This window comes from Eulemur rufifrons, chromosome 9, assembly GCF_041146395.1.
Source record: "Eulemur rufifrons isolate Redbay chromosome 9, OSU_ERuf_1, whole genome shotgun sequence".
In the NCBI taxonomy this organism is placed as follows: domain Eukaryota; kingdom Metazoa; phylum Chordata; class Mammalia; order Primates; family Lemuridae; genus Eulemur; species Eulemur rufifrons.
This window is the reverse complement of record NC_090991.1, coordinates 727,210-739,940: the sequence shown is the minus strand read 5'-3', so window position 1 is coordinate 739,940 and position 12,731 is coordinate 727,210. Positions and strand designations below refer to the sequence as shown.

The 12,731-nt window shown below is 48.3% G+C and overlaps 1 protein-coding gene and 1 pseudogene across 1 annotated transcript in view; one reads left to right on the top strand and one right to left on the bottom strand.

Annotated features, from left to right (window-relative positions):
- Positions 1 to 12,731, top strand: part of USP22 (ubiquitin specific peptidase 22) — a 45,845-nt gene that overhangs the window by 21,775 nt on the left and 11,339 nt on the right. Inside the window, exons 3-6 of the mRNA XM_069481841.1 lie at positions 1,995 to 2,108; positions 7,157 to 7,258; positions 7,883 to 8,052; positions 11,355 to 11,502. Coding sequence (XP_069337942.1) covers positions 1,995 to 2,108; positions 7,157 to 7,258; positions 7,883 to 8,052; positions 11,355 to 11,502 — 534 coding nt within the window. The remainder of the gene's footprint in view (positions 1 to 1,994; positions 2,109 to 7,156; positions 7,259 to 7,882; positions 8,053 to 11,354; positions 11,503 to 12,731) is intronic.
- On the bottom strand, positions 3,414 to 4,910 carry LOC138391835 (serine/arginine-rich splicing factor 4-like; annotated as a pseudogene).

Below are 12,731 nucleotides of genomic sequence, written 5' to 3'. Positions count from 1 at the left end.
CACAGGGGCCGTCCCCGCATCCACTGGATCATGTTTTGCTCTCATTTTAGGTAGTTAGATTCCTGTGCTTCAGCCATTTTTCTTGGCACAGTCAGGGCTTTGTCCTTAGAACAGGTATTTTTGACCATGAGGTAATTTTCCAAGGGAACTGTCTTGATTGTAGATGTTGATTTCGGCTTTAAAATTTTATATTGAGGTAAAATTCATATTACAATTAACCATTTTAAAGTATGCATTACAGTGGCATTCAGTGCATTTACAAAATGAGTTTTAGTAGATCTGCTTTAGAGAACTTTAAAGATCTACCACAATATTCACTAAGTCATAGTGACCTAAGACACAAAATATAGTAAAACCATGATTTTTTAAAAGACATTGTTGCTTATCAGGAGACGCACTTGACTTAGGTGCTAATTCAGTCATCACACAGCCCTGTGAGGTGTTGGTGCTGTTACTGTTCGCTTTACCGGACCGAGGCTGGAGAGGTGGAGCCACTGGTCACGGTGCGTCACTGCTGCGTGGCGGTGCCGGGATTCACGCCAGTCGTTCCAGGTCTGCTCTGCGCTGCTGCCCGCCTTGCCTCCCAGACATCCGCCAGCGCCTGGTGCGTTGCAGCCGCCTCCTGCACACCCCAGCTTTGTTTTAATTGTTGAGTTGAGAGAGGACCTTTCTTCCAGGCATTCAAAGAACTTATCTTATCTTATTTATTTATTTTTCTGAGACAGAGTCTCACTCTGTTGCCCAGGCTAGAGTGAGTGCCGTGGCATCAGCCTAGCTCACAGCAACCTCAAACTCCTGGGCTCAAACAATCCTTCTGCCTCAGCCTCCCGAGTAGCTGGGACTACAGGCACACGCCACCATGCCCGGCTAATTTTTTCCACATATATTTTTAGCTGTCCATATAATTTCTTTCTATTTTTAGTAGAGACGGGGTCTTGCTCTTGCTCAGGCTGGTCTCGAACTCCTGAGCTCAAACAATCCGCCCACCTCGGCCTCCCAGAGTGCTAGGATTACAGGCGTGAGCCACCGCGCCTGGCCTATCTTATTTATTTTTATAATAAAATAATTAAGAGCCCTGGTATTAGTCCTGTTTTTTCTTTTATAGATGATGCAGCTGAAAAAGTACACAAGACCCACCCAGAGGTGGGCAGCAGGCAGCTCTGGGTCACGAGATCAAGGTCATTCTAAGTGAAGTATCACAAGAATGGAAAAACAAGCACCACGTGTACTCAACCATCAAATTGGTTTTAACTGATCAACACAAGTGCACATATAGTGATGACATTCATCGGGTGTTGGGCAGATGGGGGGAGGAGGGGATGGGTACATACACACGTAATGGGTGCAGTGCTCACTGAGGGATGGACATGCTTGAAGCTCTGACTTCGGTGGGGCAAGGGCAATATACGTAACCTAAACATTTGTACCCCCGTAATATGCTGAAATTTAAAAAAATTAAAGTGTCAGGGTCATCCAGTTAGAAACTGTTTACCTGTGTCCTTAAGAATAGCAAGTGCTACCAACAACAAAAGTAACAGCAAAGAGCTGCTGTTCCTTTTTATAATAGTATCAGGAATTCTAGATGTAGTGAAGCTTAGTGGTTACTCTATGCCAGTCAGCCAGAAATCTTTATGGATTTAAAATAGTCTATGAAATTTTACCACTGTTTTAAATATTACACATTCAGAGAAGAAAGCAGAGGTCCTAGTACTCAAGTATTAGCTGCTTTGGCATGTGTGCCGCCTCTCTCTCCCTGTCTCAGATTCCTCAGCCCTTGGCAGGAGCTTCCAGACACAGTACACACCCCTCACCTGCTCAGCCTCAGCTGTCTCAGTGGGGGAAATCCCTCTGGACTGGGGCTCTGTGACTTCAGAGTGGGGAGATGCTGCCAACAGTTGATGTCTAAAAACCCTCACTTAGGTGTTTAACTCTGCCTTAAAGCGTTCTCTTGCGGTTTCTAATTAAGCTTTGTATTTTTTCCTTTCTCTTTTCAGCCATTGATCTGATGTATGGAGGCATATACTGCTTTTTGTGTCAGGACTACATCTATGACAAAGACATGGAAATAATCGCCAAAGAGGAGCAGCGGAAAGCTTGGAAACTGCAAGGTGTGATTCTGCCCAAGTTCACCTACTGATCTCTCAGCCTGCAGTTCCCTCATGTCTGCTAAGGGCAGGACTCAGTGAGAGAAAGAGAAGCACCTAGGGAGTGTGGGAGTGGGAGGTGGTGATTTGGTGGGAAGAGACCCTCACCCGCTCGCTCCTTCCCCCAGGCCCACGGCGAGTCAGCTGAAGTAATGGGCGTGGCGGGGGAGGGGCTGGCTGTGCCCTGGGACATGTCCCCCGTAGGGTGGGAAGGAAGAACATACAGCAGCACGTGGCTCTTCCAGGGCATATTTGCAGATGTGGAGCTGAAGCAAATGCGCACCAGCAAGGTTGGGTCGTGTCTCATCTGGTGGTCAGGCCGTTCAGTGTCCAGAAATCCCCAAAGAGCAGTTTGCCCTCAGCTCTGTAGTATTCTAGAACACGCTTTCTCCGCAGTAGTATTAATAATAACTATAAATACATAAACACACCTGCTTCCTTACAGGAGGGTAGACCATTTTTCTGATTAAATTGTCAGAGAATCTCTTTTGAAACTCCGAAATGTTTGGGTGATGTTAAATCTGTGTCAACAGATAGAAATTGCCAAGTAGAAAATAGAATAGCGTGTCACTTAACCATCGGGGACGGTTTGGACTCTTGTTCTGTTGGGGTGCCCCTGCTGCCGTGGTACCCTTATGGGTTTCTCACTTGCTGTCAGTTCCGCACCCCAGGTTCACTTTTTTTTTTCCCTAAGCAAAAACAGTCTTTATTCATATTTAATGGAAAACAGGGGTCACTATACTTTGCAAGATGGGGAAAAATATAATTTAAAAGATTCTTTTCTTTTTAAATGTAAAACAATATAATGACAATACCAGAATATGAAACTCTACAATTCATTTCCTATGGGTTACTGCAGGTATCAATTTTCCTCAACTGTGCTATTCACAACTTTGTTAAGTCTAAAAATAAGAAACCAGAGTGGTAGGAACCCTAACACTTAGCACTTTCACTAAATGGCGTACGTCAAAGGGCATCACTGATTCAAGAGCAGAACTGGTTGAGCTTGACCACACCTGCCTGTGTCATCCTTCTAGCCTTGGCACCATCCAGGCACTGAGCTCCTATAGGAAAGGCCAGGCCTGAAAGCCAAGGCATTTTGGGTATTCTACTCACATAAAGGGGGTTTTCAAAGAGAAAATTCTTTTCAGTCAAGCAGGAAGGCCTCGTGCCAGGAGGCTTTACTGAGAGGAAACGCTTAGATTTAACAATTATAGACACACCATTAGGAGAGTTAAAAATGTATGGCAGTGACATGTTCTACTTCAGTCCCTTGTGCTGCAGCTACCAAACGTGTACAAAAAAGATTCTTGGGTAGTTCCAGCTGTGGTCATAGCCTGTTAGGACCTTGAGTGAGACCTAGTTCTAGACCAGGAAGACGATCTGAAAGCAGACCTGGATCGAGACTTGGACCGAGATGGGGTTTTTGAGGCTGACTTTGATCTGGAGCATGATTCTGACAGAGGGTTTGGTTTCGAGTTGGAATTCGGTCTTGACCTAGACCCGGACTCCGGGACTCCTGATTATACCAGCATCCTCACTCTCCTCCAGCCTTCCCTCCGGCCAGACTAGGACTTGGCGAGTTCCCGCTCCTTTGACACTGAGTGGGACTGTGACTGGGACTGGGAGTGGTCAGTGTCTTCCTTTTGCTCGCTGCTGCCTGCCTTGCTGTCTTAATCGCTGCCTCACCTGCTCCTCTCGCTCTTGCTCCGGCTCTCTCCCTGCTTCTCTTCCTGCCCTTGCTCTTGTCCTTGCTCTTGCTGTGGCCCTTGCTGCCCGCTCTGCTGCAGCTGTGGCTGCGACTCTTGAGGGAGGCCTTCTGGCCCCGGCTCCCGCTCACACTCCCTCGCTTTTCCTCTGCTGTCCTCTCCTGACTCCTGCTGTGACTCGTGCTTTTACCTTTATGCCTGCTGGGACTCCAGCTCTTGGACTTCCAGCACTGTCATTGCTCTGGATCTTCTCTTCAGCTTGGGCTTGGCTCTTGCTGCAGCTCTTGCCTGCACTGCAGCTGTGGCTCTTGTCCGTGCTGGGCCCTGCTTTTCTCTTTCTTGCTTTGACTCCAGCTCTGGCTGCGGCTGCGGCTCTTCCTCCGGGAGTGGGAGCCCGACCTGAACAGGGATCTACTGTTAGAATAACGGCTTTTGCTGCTGCCACTTCAGCCTCTGCTCTTACAGGAGTGTCTGCTTCGAGAGCGAGACCTTGAATGGCTCTGGCTCCTGGAGTAGGATTGGCGTCGTCTGGCACCTGGCTTGTCTTCAGCTAATCTGATTTTTCTGCCGTTGACTTCAGTTCCACCTAACTTTTCCAAAGCTCTTTCATATCAGAATAAGATACAAATTCAGTCACCCCTTCATTTTTTCATCCCTTGTGAGGATCTGCATAAGTTACTTCTCCTGCCTGATGCGTATAATCCGTTAGGTCTTGCCAGCTGCGCTGACTTGACAGACTCTGCACAATAAGTCCGTACTCTGCAGGCGGGAGGGCCATATTCATCTCGGTCACTCTGTGACCGTATCCACTGTGTCCAGATCTGTCACTGCCCTCTCAGCGTGGGCCGCAGGCGTGCTCAACAATGACTCGCTCACCACAGAGGTCTCTGGCATTCAGTTCACAAACAGCGTCTGCATCACACAGATCATCAGACTCCACAAAGCCATGTCCATTCTTCTGATCCACTTTGAGGATCTTCCCGTAGCCCTTAAAGAAGCACTCCATATCGCACTCCCGGGCCTGGTGGCTCAGGGGGCTGATGTATACCCGCAGCATCTGGGCAACTGCGGTGGTGACTGGCCCCAGCACCCCGTAGGCTCCCTTGGGCAGTGGCAACAATGGGCAGGTGGCAGGACGGACACCCACATTCAGTCTTTTTTTTTTTTTTTTTTTTTTTTTTGAGACAGAGTCTCACTCTGTTGCCAGGGCTAGGGTGCCGTGGCGTCAGCCTAGCTCACAGCAACCTCAGACTCCTGGGCTCAAGGGATCCTCCTGCCTCAGCTTCCCGAGTAGCTGGGACTACAGGCATGTGCCTCCATGCCTGGCTAATTTTCTCTCTATATATATATATTTTTAGCTGTCCATATAATTTCTTTCTATTTTTAGTAGAGACAGGGTCTCGCTCTTGCTCAGGCTGGTCTCGAACTCCTGAGCTCAAACGATCCGCCCACCTCGGCCTCCCAGAGTGCTAGGATTACAGGCGTGAGCCACCGCGCCCGGCCCACATTCAGTCTTTATTGTCTACATAGAGTCAGAGATATGCAAACATTATATGGCCTTGTTCTTTATCATTTCTTTCCTCTTGGTTTCCCTGATTTTTTTCTTCTTTTAGTTTTTAGTTCCACCAAATGCTCATCGTGGTTCATAGTGACAGTGATGGGTATCGTCTGTCCCAGTTGATGGGTGAGCATCTTGTCTCTCAAGTAGCAGAACAATTACTGTTTGCGAAGGGAACATGTTTTGCATGACACCTGGCATGTGTTCTACATTCTTGCCTTGATTGGTCTGCATTAAAAACATTCCCATGGCCGGGCGCGGTGGCTCACGCCTGTAATCCTAGCGCTCTGGGAGGCCAAGACGGGTGGATTGTTTGAGCTCAGGAGTTCGAGACCAGCCTGAGCAAGAGTGAGACCCTGTCTCTACTAAAAATAGAAAGAAATTATATGGACAGCTAAAAATATATATATAGAAGAAATTAGCCGGGCATGGTGGCACATGCCTGTAGTCCCAGCTACCTGGGAGGCTGAGGCAGGAGGATCGCTTGAGCCCAAGAGTTTGAGGTTGGTGTGAGCTAGGCTGACGCCACGGCACTCACTCTAGCCTGGGCAACAGAGTGAGACTCTGTCTCAAAAAAATAAAAAAATCAAAACATTCCCATTTTTTGAGAATGGAAGAATAGAAACAGGTGAACTCAGTGATAAGCATTATTTGGTTTTTTTTTTTTTTTTTTTTTTTTTTTTTTTTTGAGACAGAGTCTCACTCTGTTGCCCAGGCTAGAGTGAGTGCCGTGGCGTCAGCCTAGCTCACAGCAACCTCAAACTCCTGGGCTCAAGCGATCCTCCTGTCTCAGCTTCCCGAGTAGCTGGGATTACAGGCATGCACCACCATGCCCAGCTAGTTTTTTTTCTATATATATTTTTAGCTGTCCATATAATTTCTTTCTATTTTTAGTAGAGACGGGGTCTCGCTCTTGCTCAGGCTGGTCTCGAACTCCTGAGCTCAAACGATCCGCCCACCTCGGCCTCCCAGAGTGCTAGGATTACAGGCGTGAGCCACCGCGCCCGGCCCATTATTTGGTTTTAACAAATCTTTTGTGGAGAGCAATCTTTTTGATTTGTATTTCTTATTTTCCCCCCTCAAATTTTAATAACATTGCAGCTAAGTGTGGGTATGTCATTTCATTGTGCAGGACACTTAAACCACAGGGCTTAGACATGCATCTCTCAGATTAAAATAGAATTCTTCTGAAACATTCTGTAATGTCATCTATCCAAGATGCTCTGTCTTTTAAAGTCTATTGAATTATTCAGAAATTTTAGGTAACATGGAACAAGTACTTGTGAGTTAACAGGGTATGTGTTCGGATATGTGATGCTCATTAGCCTTTATACCGTCCTCGCTGTGAATACGGCATACGATTGTTCAGCGGTTAGATCCATTTTCGTTTGCTCAGAAGTACATTTTCTCTCTGTCAGTTTGACTCATTCTCAGTTGCCGAGTAGTTCTTGCTGGTGCTGTCGTCTCCGTCCTCTGGGATTGAGGGAATCTGAACAGCAACCATCTTGGCTTCGTTGTTGGGGCAGCTCCGACGGGAGGTGTTTCTCAGCACACTCTCCAAGAAAACCCCCGTCAAGTGTTCTGGTTAGCCCATCTCGGCACAGTAGGGTTATAGAAAGCCCAAATGTTACGGATAGCTCTCTCTGGAATACCGCCTGATAGATGGGACATGACCACGTTTACTTATAAATACATTTGGTGACAGTTTAGCTAACAGCACCTGGCACTGTCCTTTATCTGCTTAGGTGTCGGAGAGAAGTTCTCAACTTGGGAACCAACCAAACGGGAGCTTGAACTGCTGAAGCACAACCCGAAGAGGAGGAAGATCACCTCTAACTGCACCATAGGTGGGTCGGGGCCATGCGCAGGGCCTGCTCTGTGGGGTTTGTGAGTGAGTGTAAGGTTGTGGGTTTCATAACTCCACGGTGCGTGACTGTCACTCATCGTTTGCTCCACAGCCAGGTCATGACAGCCGTTCTCTGTAGGGCCCTGTGGGAGGCTTGGGGAGCAGCGGCCAGCGGGAATGGCCCCTGCCCCGTGGCTTCAGAGTCTGAGTGTGTCTATTTACGTTTCATCTCGGCACAGTCATCTTGAGGGAGAGAAGTTACGTGTGAGTGCTGACTTTTCAGAGAATTGAGGAAATGCCTTTTAGAACATTTTTCTGTTTGTTAGAGAAGCTCCATTCTAATCTGGCCTCCTCTCTTAGAAAATACATTCGGGTAATTCTGTCAAAACATACAATGGCAAAAGTAGGTGGGGGGGTGGTGGTGAGCATTCCTCTTACAGTTCATTTAAAAGTGGCATAAAAATTAGAAAAATACTACCTTCCTTCGTGTTCTTTTCTTCTTGAATGAATGAGTAAGAGAAAGTGACTGCACTTGGAGATGTAAGGGAAGCCCCTGGGGTTCAGCAGTACGTGCAGGTTGATGCGCAGGTGTGCTGACTCGTGCTCTCCCGTGGCCTCTGTGCAGGCCTGCGAGGGCTGATCAACCTGGGGAACACGTGCTTCATGAACTGCATCGTGCAGGCTCTGACCCACACGCCGCTGCTCCGCGACTTCTTCCTGTCGGACCGGCACCGCTGTGAGATGCAGAGCCCCAGCTCCTGTCTGGTCTGCGAGATGTCCTCCCTCTTCCAGGAGGTGCGCGCTGTGCTCTGCAGCAGAACGTTTCCGTAACTGCTTCGTTTTGCCCTTTTAGAAAAAGTAAAATAAGGTTGACAGTAATACAGGAAGGCAAATTTAGAACTTTATGGCATGAGTGAATATTTGGTAAATGCATTTATTACAGAAAAGGACACAGTTTCCCGAAAGGGCTTGTTAGATGAGAGACTGTTGGTGCAATTCACAGAGGCGCGCCACTGCCTCGGTGAGCAGGAGCCCCTGAAGAGCACGGTGGCGAGTCCAGTGGCAGCTGATGTCTGTCTCTGTGAAGACCGTGGCTATCTCCCTTGCCACTGTGTGCCGTCCTGGTTTGGGAGGGCGTGTGGAGGTGCACGTGCCACTTCCCTGCGTCATTCTCAAGGAAAGTGGGTCCCCTCTGCTGCCAGCGCTTTCTCTGTGTGCTTCATCTGAGCCTCTGCGCTCTGCCCTGCACTCGCTCTGTTCCCTTGATCTGGTCGTCGTGTGCACTCAGGGCATGCCCCCTGCCTGTGGGCAGGACACGGCGGAGCTTGCGGTCAAGGCACACCTGGGTCGCCTCAGCACCCACTGCTTGGCGACCTCAGATGAAGTTCTCAGACCCAAAGCCACTCAGTCACCCCAACTAAAAGGTGGGGCTGGTACCTGCCCTACAGGTTCCTGAGAGGACCCGGATGCTCTTCAGGTGCCTTGCACAGGAGCCCGCAAACCCCTGCTTCTGTCTGTCTCAGTAGCTTTTGCCTGGAGTGCAGCCAGGCCCGTGCACTCCCCCACGGTCAGTGGCAGCTGTGGAGCCTCAGATGCAGAGTCGAGCAGCTGGGCGGAGACCATCTGCCCTGCAAAGCCAAATTACCACGGCAGAATTTGCCCTGGAGAGTCACCCCCCTCACGCGTGTCAGCAGTGTGTGCTTTTCACTGATGGGCAGTCCCATTGTGTGGGTGGACTGTGTTTAGTTGTCATTTCCCGGTTCAGAGGTATTTGGGTTCTTTATGGGGTGGTTTTGATGCATAAAACTACCACAAATACTTATATACCTATACAGGTTTTTGTGTGGAAATTAGCATTTGTCTCTAGTATCTTTCTTCATTCATTTATTTAGGTCTTTAATTTCTCTTACCAGTGTTTTGTGATTTTCAGTATCTAAATCTTGCATATGTTTCATGCAAGTATTTCATGGTTTTGGTGCTACTGAAATGGTACTGTTTTTAGGTTCAGTTTTGAATTTTTCATTGCCAGTACCTAGAAATAGAGTTAATTTTTGTATATTGACCTTTTGTTCTGTGGCCTCCCTAACTCACTTTTTAGCTCCAGTAACTCTCCCAGATTCTTTAGGGTAGGTGATCACGTCATAAATTTGACTAAAGATGGCTTTGCTCCTTTCTTTGCAATCTGTATGCCTTTTATTTCTTTCCCTTGCCTTACTATGCTTTGTTCTCGATCAAGCACGATTTCGCTGTGCATCTTTCTCAGACACGCTTTAGTGGGCTGAGAAATTTGCTTCTGATCTGTGTTTGCCGAGAGTATCATGATTGGATCTGTTGCCTTTTTCCAAATGTTTTTTTTACAGCTATTGAGATGGTCATGTGACCTTTTATTTTGTTAATGTAAAATTCATTGACTTTTTTCAAATGGTGAACCGTGCTACATTCCCATTTAGACAAAGCATGTCACCAGGGATAAGGAGGAACATTACATAATGATAAAGGGTCTTCAGTATCCCTGCGCATAGATCCTTTCTGTGTACTTGTGCTGCTGAAGGAAGAGTTTTGAAATTGCCAGCTGAAACTGGATTTGCCTGTTACTCCATTCCGTTCTAGTAGTTCTTGCATCGTGTGTTTGAAATCTGTTGTCTTAGTTACGTGCAGGTTTGGGGTAGTGTCTGCAGCTGGTCCAGGGACTGTTCTGTGAGGACCGTGGCTCTGTAGCGTGGGTCCTTGGAGGGCTCTCGGTGCACAGGTGGAGAGGTGGGTTGTGCTGTTTGTTTAGAGATTTGGCCTTTTTGTTAGATTTCTACCACGTAACCTATTGCTAGGTATTTGTTTTATAGTTAATGCAATGAAGACCTTTGCATTTTTGCAGCTTACAGAGATTCTGTATCAGTCTAAGAAAACATTTTCACAGAGCAGTTCCGCTGTGGCTGGGCCTCGGCTCCTGAGTCACAGCGTTGGGGGGATGCTAAGCCTCTTCTCATTCCTTCCCTCCCTGTTAGGATGAGCAGTTCCATCTTCTGTTACCTGTGGACAGTGGCTCTAATTCTTTTCTTTACCAGATAGCTTGTTGGCATCTCTCTTCCTCACAGCTATTCTCTGCTCTCACCTGTTGTCATTGTACAAGTGTAAACCCTAAGCCTCATGAGGAATTTGATATGTTCTTCCTTGTCCACATCATGGCGCTTCTTTGTAAACAACTGGCAGTTAGTATCAAGTAGATGAGTGTCTTGAGAGTGTAACCCCTTTTGGAACTTGAAAGAAGAAAATTAATTTCATTATTACCTATTAATAATGTGTTACCATGTCATTTTGTTTCCATGAACACTTTCAGAATTTGTAATTTAAAATTAGGGATCTGTTCATAAGAAAGGTACACTCTGCTTCTGTTCTAAGCAAAATTAGTGTTAGCTCAGAAGGTGAGATCTGAAATGTGTTCATGTGTCTGTATCTGAGCAGGCAGGAGCCCCCTGTGGAGTTGACCTCGTTAGGAAGCCACAGAGCGTACGACGCTGGGCCTAGTGTCCCGAGCGGAGTCAGTGGGGAGGACTGGCCGGCAGGCCCTGGGCAGTTGGCCTCAGAGCTGGAGGGGCCGGAGAGTCTGTGGCTGATGCCCTTGAATTTCCTGTGATCGCAGTAATGTGTGACTCCCTGTGGAAGCACTGGCGGGCGTGGGCCTGCCGTGGTTTGGTGCTTTGAGTAAACTAGTACTGGGCAAAATGAACCATTTGTATGTGCATTTGATCTCACATTGCAAGTCATAATTCAACATTTCGGCTTATCTGTAGAAAACTAGATGGTGCAAAGAGAGAAACTCATGCAGACTCAAAGGGTCCGGGGAGTCCAAATAAAAATATAGTTCTTGGGGGAAAGGTGGTACATGGGCAAGGTATATAACCTGCAATTCTGTATCCCCCATAACAATAAGATGAAATAAAAAAAAAAATAGTTCTTTTAAAAAAAAGTCAAATTGAGCCATTTTTGTCAAACTGGCCTTACCAGTTGTAGGCAGTCGTCAAATGTTTGTTGTTGTGTGTGCTGTGTTCAGAGCCCGTGTTTACTCCTGACCAGTTTATCCCTCTTCCTTGTCGGAGCAGTTCTACTCGGGGCACCGGTCCCCTCACATCCCGTACAAGTTGCTGCACCTGGTTTGGACCCACGCGCGGCACCTGGCGGGCTACGAGCAGCAGGACGCCCACGAGTTCCTCATCGCAGCCCTGGACGTCCTGCACCGGCACTGCAAAGGTTGGCACCTCCTGTGCCTCTCCCAGGCCAGGACAGGGCGTTCCTTGGTGAGGGGAGCAAATCGAGTGCGCACTTGTGCAAAGCAGCGTGGCTGATGTTTGATTGTTACAGACTTCATAATCCTTTTTTTCCCCAATAAGAAGACACCCTAATTACCTCAAAGAGGTTCTTCATAGTTTAAGAGAAGAGGAAATAGCTTCAGCAGCCCGGCAGTCTGTCCTCCCTGACCCATCGTGGTGAACAGTGAAGTCTCAGAATGCCCAGCGTGGTTTGGGGTCTCTGCCTGCTTGGGGTGGTTTTGGGGTTCCTCTGGGTTATCAGGCCTGAGGCCTCTGAGGAATCCCCAAAACACAGCTTAGCTGGCAAAACCGTCTCCCTCCGCTTGCAGGGTCTCCAGAAGGACTGATTGTTGCTGTGCAGTGGCCAGAGAGCACTGGCGACGGCACTGCCCTTGTGCCTGCCAGCACTCCCCGACCCGGGCTCACATCCTTTTCTGACTCTAATCAAGAGCCTTTTGTTTTAAAGTCTGTCTTGGGATCTTCTTGGAGCTTGGCTTCTCCAATAGCATATCTCATAGCCCGGCCCCAGAGGGTGCTCAGATACGTGTGAGTTTTGATGGTTTGGGGGCCGGGGGCGGGAGATGAGGACTGAACCACTTGAGCCGAGCTTGACCCCTCTCTGCCCTCCTCCCTCTGGGGTCCCAGCGTGGAGGGTGGATGGCTTAGACTCCGCCAGCACAGGTACCAGCCGGGGTTGATTCTCACACTTCAGTGTGGCCTGGTCACCTGGAGGCTCCTCGAAACATGCTGCTGGGTTTTCCTGATCACATGGGCCCAGTGGTGATGCTGATGCTGGTGGTTCAGGTGCCGCACTGAGGACGACTGTGCTCAGGTGACTAGGGACCTGGCTGCCCGTGGGTTACCTGTGGCCTCTGGGCTGGCACAGCTAGTTGTAGGCAGTATCCTACCAGCTAACTGTCTCCTTAATTGGTGTCTTTTGAAAAACAAAGTCCCCTTTCCCGGGTCACTCTGTTGAAGGGCCTGGTGAGCTGGTCTTCCCCGTGCCTTCAGTCTCTCGGCTGAGCTGCTGAGTGGCACCCACAGTCGCCCTGTGGGCTCTGGGGTCCAGCGCAGAAATGACCCACACTTGAGGTACGATGTCTGGCTTTAGTGCACTGTCATGGACTTGGGTTCTGGTTTTTGGTACTTAAATTTTTTCTGCTGAAAACG